We start from the raw sequence: 15679 nt of genomic DNA on the forward strand, positions 1-15679 counted from the left end.
GTATCTGACTATTGTCTGAGCTTCGTCACACGTGTGACTAAACACCTCGTATGGTTCCTGCTGCAAGGGTGCTGTGCTGGGATTTGCTTATGGACAGCAGCAGTGAGATAGGTTCCTCCAGGAAAGAAGGGGTGTTAGACACGAGGAGTATTTAACTACCAGCTCTTGATGTACTGGGCTGGTCTGCCAGCAAGGGAAATACGGAGAAGGTGGCTACGTCCCTGTGTGTTAATGCTGCTGAGTAGGTCCCAGAGGGTGTGACATACGATGCTTTCTCTTTTAGGATGCCAGGACCCTTGAGAAAGAGGGTCCGGTTCCCTGTGGCCTTCTGGTAATACACTGCAGGGTTTTGGTGCCCGTTTTAGCTCTGTGTTCCTTTGCTCTGCTGAGACCTAAAAGTCCCTCTCAGTAGCTGGGAGTCCAGTGCCACAAGCATCCCAATGCCCAGCCTGGTGAGTTGCAAGGGATCTTGCATAAAGCTGTAAACCCTGACCACTGCTTTCTCTCCTGCCCTGCTAGGAACGCCTCCACAGCCGTGTACGCCTGCCGGAATCCCGTCCAGGAAACCTACTTCCAGCAGCTGGGTGCTCCGCTCCGCAACTCGGGTGTTCCCAACCCTCACGACAGTGCATTCAGCTTGCCGAGCAAGGCCAAGCAAAAGCTGCTGAAGCATGGAGTGAACCTGCTTTGAACTGCTGCACTGAGGCAACGTGTCTCAGCCCGTGCTGAAAGTTAGTTCATCTCCAATAAGTAAAATCTCAAAGCCATTTATTCTGTAGGAGGCATGAGGCTCTGTGCTGCATCTGTGGGGTCTCCAGCCTGCCTTGCCCTGAGGAAGGGGCACTCTTACTGCCCTGTTCCTGCAGCACGTTTTGTGCTAGTGCAGACTATCGTTGACGTTAGCTCTTACCAAAGACTGCAGAGAGAAAATAGCTGTGTTGGGGTGCTTGGTTTACATTGACCCTAGGACTGTTCATGGTGCTCTGCTGCCACAGGCAGAGACTCCTGGAGTGCCTTGACCTAAAGTAAAACCTCTTCTTGCTCTAAGTTATACAGACGTCAGGCTTCTGGGCAGTACTGGCTTTCAGAGATGTCAGTCAGACACTGCATCTGCCTGGAGTTCTGTGCCTACGCTTGCCCTGGTCAGACTTGGGCTTTATTTATATGTCTTAATCTATAGAAATGATCCCCTGCCATGATGTAATGCCTTACCTTGATTAACAGAGCCTGCATGTCCTCAGACTAACTGGAATAGAACAAGTGCTGCAAAACTCCTAATCCTCCTATAGGTGCTGTCAGGAGGTTTTTATACTGTAGCTGAATCTGGGAGATCCTTGTCCCTCCACGTGTGCCTGATCGCTGATTGTGCAGCACAGCGCTGCCTTCCCCGCTGCCCACCAACGCAGCTGTAACCTGCCAGCCTCTCAAGGGGCTGTGGTGATGGTGGTGGTGTGAATGCACTACACCTCCTGCCAGCTCCTCAGCCTTCTGCTCCCTCCCCTCCCTCCTGTTGGAGGACCTTGTTTCACCTCCTTGCTCTTGCTGCTCAATTTGTCTATGCTCTGTTGACAGAAAAGGCAAGTGGGAGCCCCTTAAGCTAATGGGACCAAAGAGGTTTTGTAGCTCCTCGGCGGCTGTTCTTTTGCTGCTCAGGCAGACGGCGTGTACCCTGTGAGCAGCTGGGGGGGGGGGATTGGCGGTGACGGCTGCTTAGACCTGAGTGATGGATACCCGCGTCTGACTGGGCTGTATGTTTCAAAGCCTGCTGCTGTTACATACGCACACATCACTGTGACTGTGAAAATAAAAGAGAGTCTCCAAGACTCCTCCCAGCGCTATGTGTCAGTGGACAGAGTCCCACTTACTGCTTGGTCATCGTGTTTGTGATTCCTGGTGTGAGGGTTTGGGGTTGGCTGACCCGTTACCCCTAGTTAGCTCCCTGCCGAGGGCGAGTTCCTGCACTGGTGGGGTTGAACAGGCAGTGCCTGTTGCTTCGATCACTCCTGCAAAGTAGCTGCTTGTCAGGGCCTTAGAAGATTGCTAAAGGTAGATGTGTTACTGGCTTTACCGTGAAATGGTGAGCAGACTTGTGTCCACGTTAGCAGGGCACTCCCAGGAGCTGGACACGGTAAAGTCACAATTGTCACAGCTTCTCGTTCTGCTCTGATGGCAGACAGTTCCCGAGGTAGCTCTGCCATTGCAGGGCTCCTCTGCAGACCTTGGCTGGGAAATTCAGTGGACTCCAGAGGAAGAGCCAGCTGCTGGCCCAGGGGGTGGCTGGGCAGGGATTGCCATCTGGCTTCCAGCTCTGGCAGCTGAGGAGGGCTTTCAGCAGCAGGAGAGCTGTGTGGCACTGCTCCCTGCTCCTGCTGCCCTCCTCGTGGGGACTATAGGAGTGGAACTGCTCTGCACTATCGGTTGCCTGTTGGCTAATGGCAGTGTAGATGTGAAACCTCATTGGAAAGCCTGAGCTACAGCCATCCAGGAGAACTGCCTTGGTGGTACCCATGCAGAAGCGGGCACAGAGTAAGGCACTGCTTCCCTGAGTTATGGACAAGCTGCTTTGGTTCTGGAGTGCAGTGCGGAGAGGGACCATGCAGGTGAGGGATGAGGTGGTGGAGAAGGCAGGAGGAAAGACGGTTGTGTGCTCCAGCGCTCTTGCGATGCTCTGGGCTCTCTGACTTGCTGAGCCAAGAGGGTCCCTCTGTTAGATACTGCTCTGTCTGTCCCCTCTTTGCACGCTCAGCAGCCCTGGTCCAGGTTCTCTCTGCAATGCTCAGGAGGCAAGGAAGCCTCACACTGCCAGAAGCAGCAAGGAGACAGCAGGCAGGGCTGCGAGGCAGCTCCAGACTGCTCTGCTTCCCTGAGGGAGATCCTGCTGTCTCCTAGCTGGGTGTTTTGGGAAGTGGTTGTGTGCTCTATCAGGAAACACGAAAAAGTTGAAGGAAAAGCCTGAGAGGGACAGGAGGGAGTTTTGGCACAGCAGCAAAGCACAAAATAGATGCTTTTGCCTGCTGTCGTCAGGAATCTTCTGCTACAATCTGCTGTGCCGTCTGTCGGCAGTGGAACAGCTGGGGCGACTTCATTCCCTGTTGCTTCTTGGACTGCATCTGGCCACCAAGACCTCTTTCTGTCCTTTGATCGTTAAGAGGAAAGTTGTCTTGGGGTAGTGTTGTCTCACAAATGGTGTTTGTTACCCAGTGTGCGACACCCAATACGCACGCAGAGCAGAGATACCGATTTATTTCTGGTTTTGTGCAAAACCGGGTGCTAGGTGGTAATTCCACAAAGCTAGCACACCGCTTGTTCATGCAGGTACAATATTTATACAGTCTAGTTATATGCATAAGTATGCAAAGCAGTTTTCTATTGGTCTCTATTTTCTTGTCTTACTCTTAAAGCTACAGTACTACTTCAATATTCTGCGCATGCTCAAAGGTGAGGGGTCTCTGCTCGGGCCGGGTTCCCAGCTCAAGGGTTGTGATTTTTAGTATTATAATGAGGATAGTTCACGTGAGGGTGCTACACTTCTACTAGTAGTTTCAGATTGTTCCCAAAACATCTTAATTAGCTTACATATTTCTCCAGGATGTGTTTCACTCCTAAGGACAATAATTTTTGATTAGACGTTCCACATCCCAGTCTGAATCCCCCTTATCAACTTTATGTAAGTCCTGGCCTTCCACCAGCTCTAGTATACTTCTCACATCTAAAAATTTAGATCAGACCGACCTTCCACGTAAACCTGTATAACACTGAATCTGATTGACTACAGTAGTACAGCAAAGACCCCCAGGCCCTTGACTTAATGGTTGCATTGTAGAGAGGATATTTAAAAATTGGTCATTTCAAGTCTAACAAGATGAGGAGCAGCTGCTGCAGTGTCTGAGCGTGTGAGAGTGTTGCTAGGGAGGGCCAAGGGCCGCATGCTGAGTGATTTCTTGAGTTGCCAAACTGGCCCTGTGCTCAGGGCCATGTCAGGCACTGGCTTTCAGGCAGCTGGGCAGGAATCGAGTGGTAGCCCAGCACCCTCCAGCTGAGAGCTGCTCCCGATGAAGCTGCCTGCTGCCTTTGATGCGTCAGCGCAGGCAGCTGGAAGTATTTTCTTTGAAGACTCTCCAGCAGGCTCTGGCCCCGCTGCGGAGCCTGGAGAGCGTGCTGAGCTGGGGGGCCGGCGGGTCCGCGGCCATTTGCGTTGCCGACTGGTGACAGTCTCTGCCGCCTTGGGCACCGGCAGCGCCGCTGTAACCTGGGGGCTGCGCAGGCTGCCTGGCTCTGCAGTGCCTGGGCCGGAGGCGTATGGTAGATGCAGGGAGGTGCAAAGCAGCGGCTCCCTGTGCTCCTTGGCAGCGTGTGAAATCTGGGCCAGGGAGGCTGTAACTGGTCAGGACAGAAGCACCACGGGGCTGGGTATTTTAAAGCAATACCCTTGCTCGCCGTATCGCTTGCAAACTCAGCCTGGGCCCATCCCCTCCTCCCACCCTGCAGCTCCTGCTTTTCCAGTGTGTTTCTCCCCACCAGTAGCTGGCTGAGCTGCTGGGGTAAGCAGGACCCAACCCCCTCGGTGTTTTGCTTGACCCTGGAATAGCTACAGCAGCAGGCAGAGCCCGTTCTGTTTTTCAGCACAATTGTTTATTGATAATCTTTGCTTATCCACTGTATGAATGTTACCAAACTGTAAGACAGTTACCAAGCCAGCCTGCTTCCTCAGGGTCTGGTTCCAGGTAGTCAATGCGTGTAGAAATCATGCACTTCAGATATTCTGTAACAAGACAGGTGTAAAAAATATCTCGGATGTATTTGAAATCTCTGCCTTATCTTGCAATCTAATCACTGAAAAATCCATAAAGAAATCGTAGGGGAGCGGGGCTGCGTTCCCTCCCGGGCAGGGCGCAGAGGCGAGTGGTCCCCAGAGCCGTGCCGAGGCCACCGAGCCCGGCGCAGCCGCTTCCCAACCAGAGGCGCAAGGACAGCGGTGAGCATCCACGACATGCTGTGCTTCACGTGTAGCATGTTATAAACCGTACGGTAGCTCTGTACCCAAAACCCCCAAACCCCTGGATGCTGGGCGACTTCAGGAAAAGCGCATTGGTTGCTGGGCGGGCAGGACTCCCGGGGGGTGGAGGGCTCGTTCCTTGGGCTGCAGAATTAAACACCCCTTGCCTTTGGAAACCTTGCCTTTGCTGTCAGGTATGCATGAGCTGCCTCTGTACGCTCGCCCTGGCTCCAGGAAAGAAGATGGAGCAGCAGAAGGAAGCATGACCTCCTTTATTCCCTGGCCTTTGTCTACGGACAAACAAAAGCCCTGCGCTGCATTCCCAAACAGTGTCCCTGCCCCTGTGGGGGCTTCCCAGCTTGAGCTGTGAAAACCAAAGGTTGCAGATAAAGCAAGGAGGGGATTTAGGCAATTGATAACGCCCTTGGTCAGATTAGAGAGCAGGGCTTGATGTGTGCTGTCCCCTCGACAGGGTGTATGTCGGGGTGCTCCTGGGCTTGCTGCCTTGCTGGGGCTGGGGGCACCTGCAGCTGCGAGGGGAGCCGGTGTCGTGCTCTTCTCCCTGCCCGTGTGGCGAAAAGGTTTCTCAAGGCAGGAGGGCCGGGGAGCCGCGTGCTGGGGCACTGCTGGCATGCGAGGGAGGAAGCAGGAGCCCCTGGGCTTGTGGTGCAAGAGTTCTTGGCGGGCAGAACATTGCCCTGCCTGCGCTGCTCTGCCTGCCCCAGCCCGAGCACCCCTGCCCAGGGGGTGCGTTGTGCCCGCTGCAGCCCCCAGCATCCGTCTGTCCATCCAGGGACTGCAATGGGGACAGGGGCAGGCTGAGCTCAGCGCTGGGCTGTTTGGCTGGTTTGCTGGTTGGGGGGGGAGGGGGGAAGATGTGCGTGTGTGTTGTTCTTTTGATGACCACAAGAAGTTTTACATTATTACATTCAAACAAACACCCTTGGTTTTGTTACTCTACTTCTGAACACTGCAAAACACAGTAGCAACATAACACGTACGAGAGTGGTGCTGCAGCTAACCACGGAGGGAAGGCAATGCGCTGTCATGTTGGAAAATAATCCCTGAAGCCAACGATGGAAGGAAAGAGATGGGCGTTGATACACGTCGCAGTTTCCATTTACAAGAGCCCCCGGGAGGGAGGACCCCGAGGCCGTGTGCTGGGAGGAAGCTTCCAGTGTGGCAGGCGTCTGCGCGCGGCGCTGGACCCACGGCAGAGCCGAGCCGGCACGGCCCCCCACCCGCCGGCTGCCCTCGAACCCACAACACCGGGCAGCGCCGTCATCGTCCCGGGGCGAAGATAAAGTCGAGGGCTTGGCGCTCCGCGGCAGCGACATTGGGATGCCACAGGTCCACCATGAAGACCACGCGAGGACCCTCCTCTGGGGGACCTGGGTGGGATGCAAGCATGGGGTGAGGCTGCGCTCCTGCCCTGCTCGAGAGGCCAGTACTCGCCCCAGCACGTGGGTGACAGGCTCCAACCCAGGAGGCTGCCTGCGCCCCAGGCAGAGCGTGCGCCCAGCAGCAGGGCCAGCCTGCAGCTGCACCAGGCAGCGGGGAGGCATCGGCCCAGTGCGGCCCCAGTAAACAACACCTGCTTACTGGGAGCCCAGTGCCTCCAGCAGCCGGCATGGTCCTCCCTGCCAGGTCTCTGGTTTTGCTTTGGGCAATCAGACCCAAAGGTTTCCCGTTGCAGGGCAGCAGGCACGATGCTGAGCTTGCCCTCCTTGCAGCTGCGTCTCAGAGCTGTGCAGGGAGCTGCTGCTGCTGCGCTATTCCAGCCTTCCCGGCCCCGCAGCTCTGCGCTGAGCTGCGCTTCCCAGCTCCACAGCAGGGTTGATGTGGGAGCAACAGCTTTTGTTCTCCCACTCTCTTCACAAGCTCCCCTGTGTAAAACAGCTCATGCTTTTATGCTATCGGCGACTAATGCCAGTTAATCCGTGAGAGCTGAAGCGGAACAGCCTCCGTCAGCGGTCAAGAAAGGCAACAAAACAGGCCGGCATGAAGCTTTTCTCCCTGCACGGGACACAAAGGGGCTGCTGGCACGTCAGCGCTGAGCTGCTGCCTTGCAACAGGGCCGCTGCAGCCGGCAGCACTGCCGCGAGCAAGGGCAAGAGGATGCTGAGGCTGTCAGCATCGGAGCCTGCGCCGCCCTGCAAAGCTCTGGGGGACAAGGGAAGCCTTTCTGTGCCGGCTGCCGTGGCAGGGAGAGGATCACTGGGCCCCGTGCCGGGCTGGCAGTGCTGCAGCAGCACTGCAGGGCTGCAAGCAAGTCAGGATGGGAGTGAGCCCTGGGGCAGGCTGAGGAGGGGGCTCCAGGGGCTGCACTGGGCAAGGGGCACTGGGATGCTCCATCACCCTGCAGCAGCAGGGAGCATGCGTGATGAGCAAGCCCCCCCGTGCCAGGAACGGGGCTACTGCCCTCTCCGGTGCAAACCAAGGGCAGCAGCGGTGTAACCCCCACGGGATGCGGGTGCCTCCAGCCCCGCAGATGCCTTGGCAGGAGAAGGCACTGGGTGCAGTCGCCCTGCCTGCCGCTCCTTCCCAGGCCCCGGTGCTGGCGTCAGCGCAAGATGAGGCTGCGAGGCCCTGCAAGCTTACCCCCGTTGTGCTTACCTTCGTGAAACGCCGTGTGCAGGAAGGAGTCGTCGAAGAGCAGGCAGCGGCCCTCAGCCCAGCACTGAGGCTCGCCCCCCACCACCAGCTCGCAGTTGCTGGGCGTCTTCAGACCTTCGGGCACAAAGAGAGAGGACAGGGAGGGTCAGGCAGTCCTGCGCTCCCTGGGACAAGGGAGCAGCCCCGAAATGCGAACAGTGAGCTCCACGCAAGCTCCACGCTGCTGCCAAGGGGTTGCCTCCCTCCAGAGAGCAGCAGCAGCAGCACACGCTGCGCTGAATTCAGCGCATGGCAAAGTCCAGGGATGAAAACATGCACAAAGCTGACACTGCATTTGCAAGCTGAACTCCGAGCCTGATGCAGCTCAGCCCCTGCCTGCTCCCCTGCCCGCTCCCTTGGGCCCCTCTCGTCCCGGGCTGCTGCAGTCCCCCCTGCAGTTGCTCACTGTACCCCAACGAGCTCAGCGTCGCGGGCACTCTCTTTTGCACCTGGAACGGCCATCAGGTCCCCGGAGCCCACGAACACAGGGTGTACGTAGGAAGCCAGCTTCCTGGTGCATTTTCTAGCTTCAGGACCAAAGGCAGAGCCTGCCCTCTCCTTCCTCCAGCTCTGCTGCAATTACCCTCCCCACTGCAAGGCTGGGGTAGGAGGAAATGCTGCACTGGGACTCGAGAAATGGGCTCAATTCCTGGCTCCGCCACAAGCTCCCCATTTGACCTTTCATCACTCAGCATCTGCCTTGTCACTGAGTCCCCCACCCGAGATGCTGCCACTTGGTCCCCCACCAGGCAGCGGTAAAGACAGAAATTCAGGGGAGGGTCGCAAAACCCTCCTAAGGGATGAGGCTCTGTGAAGGCCACACGAAGAAGGACAATCCTAGAAATAAACCGTGTCTTTTCCTAAAATACCAGCGCAAGTCAGGCCAGTTTGATGAGGGTTGATCCCATCACCCCCTGCATCAGGAATGTCACCGCCCGCAGTGCCGGATCACTGGAGCTGGTGCAGAGTCAACCTGCCCCGAGGATGCAGCCACCGTGGAGAAAGGGGTCAGGGCTCACGTGGCTTGCAAACGGTAATGATGCAGCAAACGAGCAGGAATGGATTTCACATCGATGCCAAAACCAAGCGAGCACAGCAGGGACTCCCAGCTGCCCAGGAGAGCTGGGAGCGCAAAAAGCCGCTCTGCTTTTCTAACGGATGTTTCAAAGCCTACAAAACCCAAAGCCATTTCCCTGCACAACGGCCTCAGCTGGAGACGTTCCAGCTGGAAAGGGGGAGCTGAGCAGCCGGGGGAGGCAGGGAGGAGGCGGCCAGCAATGCGCAGCCTTTCCATCGCACCCGCACCCCGGGGAACCCTGCCTTGTCCCTCGGAGGGGCAGAGCTGGTGCCTGTGCTTGGCCCTGTGTGTTTGCCAGAGCAGGGTTGGTGTAAATCCTAGAGAGCGACTCAGCTACACTGACGGCGGTTCTGGCTTTTCAGAGCAAGCTGACCTGAAAGGGCTGGTTGTCTCTTACACGCATCCGTGCCCCGCGCACAGCGAGAACCGAGTCCCCAGCACCGAGGTGGGAATGTCGGTGCGTGCACGAGCAGCCCGTTGGCATGCCCCGGGCACGGTGCTGTGTCCTGGCTGGAGGGCCAGCAGCCACGGAGCAGATGGAGCTGGAAAATGTGGAAGGACAAGGGAACGACCCGCATGGCTCATCTCCCCGGGGCGTGCGTGCTCCAGCTGGATGGCTGGCCCCAGCTCCACACTGCCGGGGCACGGCGCGTTCGTCTGAGCCAGCCTGGACCTTGCCGCACTGGCCCCCTCCCAGGAACCGCTCTTGGCCCCTTGCAAGCAGAACGCATCTCCCCAGCGCCCCAGAGAGAGGGGAGAGCCGGCGGTCGGGCGGTGGGCTGCCTCCTGGCACCAGCAAGAGCAGGTCCCGGCTCCCCAGCAGCTCCCCAGGCCTGGAGAGCTCCTCAGATGAGCTCTGGAGACTGATTCCCATTCTAAATAAATGGCCAGTCACCGCCTGAGTGTGTTTACCCAAGAGAAGTTGGCTGAACAAGCGTGTTCGGTGTTTGCCAGCAGGGCCCGTGCAGTGCCTCCCCCGGCGCGATCTGCGCCGCTTCCAGCGCAGCAGAGTCCCGACCATCTGTGCCGCGTGGGCTCTCCCCATCCCGGGCACCCGCAGGGCGGGGAGCACTGTGCCACCAGCCCAGCGCTCTCCCTGCCGGAGGGGATACCCCAGGACCCCCCACCCCTGATTTGGGCCAAAGCAGCATCTTTGCTCACATCTGCCTGTGTCACGTGCAGAACACCCGAAATCCCAGGAGAGGGGGAGCTGCTGGAGAGGCAGCGCTGGGAGAGAGCTTGGTCCCCGGAGCAGCACCCCAGACTGCCCCGCAGCCCGCGATGGGAGGTGGGGGTGCCTGCAGAGCAGGGGTCGTTCAAAGACCCCTGCACAAAATCAGCCCTGTATCTCGCGCCGGCGGGAGCCCACACCTCCAGGTCTGTAGGATGAGGAGGTGAAACGCTCCTGCTGCTGAGCTGGGGACCTTGGGGAGATCGCACACCCGGGGGGGACTGAGGACCGTCCTCTCCTGGGGAGGCTGCTGCTGCCAAAGGCCCCAAACCTCCCTCACACCATGAGCCGGCCCCAGGGCTGCAATTAGCAGCTGAACTCGGAGAGCGCAGGGTGCAAGAAGCCTTTTCCGGGCTTCTGCACCCAGGTGTGGCTGCAGCCCGCCCGCACCGCCCATGGCAGGGATGCCCAGCCAGGATGAACCACCCCGCCGGGCACTTACCTAGATGGCAGCGGATGCGGATGTTGGTGGGTCCGTAGTGCTCGGCGATGACGGTGCCCGGGCTCAGCACGGAGATGCACGCGTTCCCAAAGACATTGTTGCCAATGCAGGTGCGAAGGCTCCCGAGCAAGCGGTACGTCCGTGGGCATCTCCTGCAGTTCCTGGGCACGCACATGCCCTGGTTCACCAGGTAGAAGGTGAACCACTCCCCGCTGGGCGTGCTGTTCATTTTCCATCCTTGTGGGAGGCTGCAGTTTGAGAAAGCTTTGTAGAGGGTCTCAAACTCGCACAGGATGGTCTGGAAGTTGCGTTCCAGCAACTCCACATCATGCTTTTGAGCGTCCCGGGAGAAATAGGGCATGGTCGGCAAGTCTGGCAAGAAGAAGACTTCTGGCTTCTGGATGGACGGCCGGCTGTTGAGGTAGCGGCCCTGCTCACGGATGCCCTTGTGGATCCTGCCCATGCCGGACCAGGAGTAGCGCTTGGCGTACTCCTGCAGGTTGTGGTAGAGTTTCTGATTGAGCCCGTCGTGGTGCGTGCAGCGCACGCACTCGGGCGAGTGGCAGTAGACGTACCCGTTCTGCACGCCGTTGGCCTCGGCGCTCTGCATCAGGGCGTTGACGGTGGCGTAGGCGCGGGGCTGCTCCCGCCCCACGTGGTAGCAGTACCACACGAAGAGGACCAGGAGGCAGGCGACGGCGGCGAGGGCGGTGGCGTCGCAGTCCCGGAAAGACTGGATGCCGGTGGCGATGAAATCCCGGAGTCCGTCCAGAGACCAGCTCCAGTCCATCAGCCACTCCAAAGACATGGTGGTGCAGCGGGTGGTGGGTGCACGCAGGGGGGCCCGGCGGTCAGTCCTCGTGGTCCTCAGAGGCACCCAAACCATGCAGCTCAGCCAGGGTGTGGGGGGAAGAGGCTGCCATGGGGAAGCAGAGCTGCAGCTCTCTCCAGCAAGCCCGGGGGCTCTGCATTGGCAGCAGCAGCCAGCAGCTCCCGGGAAGGCGGGCGGCCAAGCTGCCTGGGGGTCCCAGTGCCCAGGGAGTCAGCAGCAATGTGCCCGGAGGGTCCCGGTCGCCGCTCCTGGGCTGATCATCCTGAAAGGCAGCGCTGGAGGGAGGCTGTGGGGAAAGAAACCCGGAGGTGTTAGGGAGGCAGTTTCCCCTTGGGCACAGTGCACAGGGTGCAGCCGGGGCCGCATGCCGGGGCTGCGCAGGGCACCAGATCCTCATAGGGGGGGTGATGGATGAGGACCCCTCCTCTCTGCCCAGGAGCCCAACATCATCCCGTGCTGAGAAAAACCCCCACCCCTCCCAACAGCATCTTCCACAAATACCCAAATGGAAGGTAAGGGGGGAGAGCCAGGCCCCTCAGCTCCCACTGCCCCGGGGCGACCGTCTCCCCTCCTGCTCTTCCCCCCATTTCTCTCCTCCATAGCTGCCTTATCATGTCTGAAATCTGGCTGATAAGGCAGCAGGGAAAAGCTGGGAATAGACACTTAAGAGCCCTATCTTGCAGCACATCAGTTTGTCCCCTCTATCTAAATGCTCTGAAATGACTGTCCCTCCAGGGACTGAGCTGACAGCCCCGAGCCCGCCCTGTGGAGCTGACAGCCCCGAGCCCGCCCTGCGGCTCTGCCCTCCCGGGACACGGGAGCCCAGCGCTCGGCTTGGCCAGCCTGGCAAAGGCATGGCAGCGATGGTGGCACGTCGGGGTTGCCTTGCTTGATTTCACCAATTACAGGTTACCAGCTCGCAGGTCACAGGAGCTGAACGGCTCCCAGCACCGCCGCAACACCCTGCACGCCTGACCCGAAAATCAGAGCCTGTCCTCGCTCCCTGGGCAGGGGACAAGTCTGCTACACAACCAGTGGCCGCTGTCCGTCCCTTCTTCAATGACCTCGGGGCAGCTCTGTCCTGCCTCACCATCACAGCTCTTGGGAAAGCAGCTCGGAAAAAGAGAAGATGCTCCAGTTCCTCATAACCACGAGCAATGTTTGCTCACCCAAAACTCCATCCCTGGGCACCTCCGAGCAGCAGGCAGCGGGGGCAGAGGGGCAGGCACGGCAACGGGTGAGAAATGAAGGGGAAACACAAACCAGGTTGGGAAGCACGCTGAGAGCTACCCCTGCCCACGGCACGCTGCCAGCACCAAAGGAGAGCCTTGTAATTACTGACGTGTGGCATTTAAAGCACTGAACAGGAGTGTCCGCGGGTCAGGTCTCCACACCAAGCAGATGCTCAGGCTGGGCACGTGTGGAGGGTCACAGCCCGCCCCGGAGCACCGAAAGCAGAGTGAAGGATACTGGCTCTCACCCGGTTCATCTGTGCTAGCGCTGCGCCCAGACTGCACCTCCTGGACGTGTCAACTGCTGCACAGCCGCGGGCAGGGCAGGACAGGACAGGGGGATGCAGGCTGGCAGGAGCTGCAGGGCAAACAGCTCTCCATCTGGGAGGAGGGAAACAGGGATGATAGAGGTAAGGGGGGGGGGGGAAGATGCCCTGGGAGCTCATCAGTAAGAGCATTGACCTGAAGGAGCAGGATGAGTTTATTAGCTAGGGAAGCCTTCCAAGCCCTCCCAGCCAAGGTCCTGCAGCCTGTTAATGAATGTGCATTTCCTTATTGATTGCAATGGTGATGTGCTTCACCTGGTGGAGCTTTGGCTGGGACCTAACCCTGCAGCTGTGGACCTTGTGCAGGGCTGGGGACACAGGCTTCAGGCAGTTTTACACCCCAGGGAGGGACACTCGCACAGCTGACCTCCCTCCCTCCTACTTCCTTGTAGCACGCTGCCTGCGTGCCCCGTCCCGGGATCTGCAATCCACGTGGCATATCACAGCCTCCTGGGAATTTTAAGATAACTTCCCTCCATCCCCACCGGCTAGCTTTCCTCCAGACACACCAACTTCTCCAGCTCAGGCCTCAGCTCCCAGGGCGCAGCCACAGAGCCGGTCCCAGCGGTGTTCCCCAAGGCCGGCACAATCCCCCCATGCTCCTCTGCGGTGCTGGAGCGTGCCCGGGAAGGCAGGCAGAGCCCTGGCATGATCTGTATTCAGGGTGGCTCTCACCCTGACAGGCGAGCAGGGAGCCGCCTCAGCACAGCAGCCAGGCTCGTTCAGAAGCCGACTGACAAAGCGAGTGCACAGGGTGGGCAGAGCTGGGGGGTCTGACAGCCTCGGGGTCCCTGAGCCGGAGTCGCTCACACCCCTGAGGGGGCGGCACAGGTCAAACACAGCTCCACTGCTGCCCCGGGGCTGCTGTCAACACCTCAAAGGGGGAAAATCATGGGGGAACCGTCAGAGCAGTAAGAGATCAAAGCCCCCACGCCCACGTGCAGCCTGCCGGGCCCCAGAGCCTCGCAGCCAGGGAGCCATCGGGCTGCTGAGCCCTGGGCTGCGCAGGGGGGCTTCGGGCAGAGCCTCCCGCGGGGATCCAGCCCAGCAGCTGCCTCCTGTGCCGGTACAGGCAGCCCCGATGCAAACCTGCCCAAACCCACCTTCTGCAGGGGTTGTGCCGGCGGCAGTGGAGCAAGGCCCCAAACGCCAGCACCGCTCCCGGCGGACGCTGCGTGGCCGGGACCTGCTGCTGGGCCGGTTGGTGCCGTCACCCTTCCAGCCTGGCTGTACGCAGCACCGCGGCCCTGCACCGAGATGGGTAGTCACATAAAGCACCCCTGGCCTGAGATCCAAGAACAGGCTCGTCAGCTAATAATAAAGGGCAGAGCCAGTCCAGAAGAGTGGAAATCAATTCCACATTGCACTGAAGTTGTGCAGGACGTGGAGGCGAGCACCGTGCCAGGCAGCAGCGGCGTTACATAATGAAGGCAGAGAGGCTTCGATGCAGCAGAAAGTTGCATCTTGGCGGCTCCGTGGGGGCCCCGGCATCTCCCGGAGGAAATGGGTTGCGCTCAGCCTGGCCGGGATCCTCAGGCCGTGGGCCCCGCGGTGACGAGGACGTGTGGCGGGGCTGTCCTCGGCTCGGCACAACCAGCGTCGCCTTCGGGAGCGGCGTGAGGAGCCTCCTCTGGGTGCAGGAGCGTTGGGGTGAGGCAGGGTGCCGGCTGCTACTACGGAGCTGGAGCACGGCCAGGCAGCCACGGGCGCTCGCTTCGCCCTTTCCTCCGGCGTGCCACCCCGGCGGTGTCACCCGGCGCGCTGGTCTCACCCAGTGTGACGGTGTCACCCGGCGTGGCGGCGTCAGCTGGTGTCACCGGTGTGGCTGCACCACCCGGTGTGGCAGCGCTGCCCGCCGTGCTGGTGTCACGTCACCCAGCGTGGCGGTGGCACCTGCCGCCGTGGTGTCACCCGGCGCGGCCGTGTCGCCCGCCCGATGCCGAGCCCCGCTGCCCCGGCCGGGCGGAGCCGGGCTGCGCTCCCCGCCGAGGGCACCGCTCCCCGCCCCGCGGCCCCGCCCGCGCCCCCCGCGATGATGCGGTGCGGTGCGGTGCGGTGCGATGCGACGCGGCGGTACCGACCTGCTGCCCGGGCCGGGCCGGGCCGTGCGGGGCCGCCGCTCCGCTCCGCTCCGCTCCGCTCCGTTCCGCTCGCCGCCGCCGCGGACCACAACTCCCAGCAGCCCGGGCAGGAGGGGCCCGCACCGCCCCCGCCGGGACCGCGCCGGGGCGGCAGCCTGCGGGCCCCGGGCGAGGCACCGCCCGCCCGCCCGCCCTCCGCTGCGGGCCGGCCCCCGCCCCCGCGCCCGCCCCTCGCCGCGGCCTCGGGGCGGCGCGTCGCGCCCCCGCACCGCGCAGCCGGGCGGGAGCAGCGGGGTTGCGGCACCCGGGTGGGGGTCCTGGGGACGGAGCGGGTGGGAGGCGGGGGTGCTGGTCCCCGAGGGAGCATCCGTCCCGGCTGCGGGCACCCCGGGGTGGGGGGACGCAGGCGTCAGCAGCCGGGGTGCGGGGGGGTGCAGAGGCACCGGGGGGTGCAGGAGGGCATGCAGGGGCTACTGGCTCCACGGGTACAGGCACTGGGGGCTGCAGCAGTCAGGATGCAGGGGATGGTGGCCGCGGGGGACGCTGGCCCCAGGGGTGGGAGCACGCAGGGATGCAGGCACCCAGGAGACAGATGCAGGCTCCAGGGACATCGACTATTAGGGATGCAGCAGTTGGGATGTGCGGGATGCTGGCTCCAGGGATGCAGGTGCCCAGGGAGGGAGGGAGTGCTGGCTGCAGGGATACAGGCACCTGGGGATGCAGCACCCAGGTTGCAGGGGTTGCTGGTCCTCGAGGATGCATGTGTCTGGTATACAGGGGACAGGAGCACCCAGAGAGGCAATGCC

At 60.6% G+C, this 15679-nt stretch overlaps 2 protein-coding genes across 11 annotated transcripts in view; one reads left to right on the top strand and one right to left on the bottom strand.

Annotated features, from left to right (window-relative positions):
* Nucleotides 1-4927, top strand: part of HPS4 (HPS4 biogenesis of lysosomal organelles complex 3 subunit 2) — an 18872-nt gene extending 13945 nt beyond the window's left edge. For all 5 annotated transcript variants that reach the window (XM_072880485.1, XM_072880486.1, XM_072880488.1 and 2 more), the window contains one exon: nucleotides 520-4927. In XM_072880485.1, coding sequence (XP_072736586.1) covers nucleotides 520-691 — 172 coding nt within the window. In that variant the 3' untranslated portion in view covers nucleotides 692-4927. The remainder of the gene's footprint in view (nucleotides 1-519) is intronic.
* ASPHD2 (aspartate beta-hydroxylase domain containing 2) lies at nucleotides 4617-15041 on the bottom strand. Of its 6 annotated transcripts, none has more exons than XM_072880495.1 (5): nucleotides 14874-15041; nucleotides 12715-12847; nucleotides 10403-11520; nucleotides 7613-7726; nucleotides 4627-6387 (listed from the first exon to the last, which is right to left on the bottom strand). In XM_072880495.1, exons 3-5 carry the CDS (start codon nucleotides 11286-11288, stop codon nucleotides 6278-6280), a joined length of 1110 nt encoding a protein of 369 aa, XP_072736596.1. In that variant the 5' UTR covers nucleotides 11289-11520; nucleotides 12715-12847; nucleotides 14874-15041; the 3' UTR covers nucleotides 4627-6277. The 6 variants fall into 6 exon arrangements, 5 of the variants coding, with proteins under 5 accessions (XP_072736597.1, XP_072736596.1, XP_072736594.1 ...); XM_072880493.1 differs by lacking the exon at nucleotides 14874-15041 and adding an exon at nucleotides 13896-14849; XR_012045312.1 differs by lacking the exon at nucleotides 12715-12847 and having other exon boundaries at nucleotides 4645-4762; nucleotides 5998-6387.
* Between the last annotated feature and the right edge of the window lie 638 nt (nucleotides 15042-15679).

Source organism: Ciconia boyciana, chromosome 15, assembly GCF_034638445.1.
Source record: "Ciconia boyciana chromosome 15, ASM3463844v1, whole genome shotgun sequence".
Lineage (NCBI taxonomy): Eukaryota > Metazoa > Chordata > Aves > Ciconiiformes > Ciconiidae > Ciconia > Ciconia boyciana.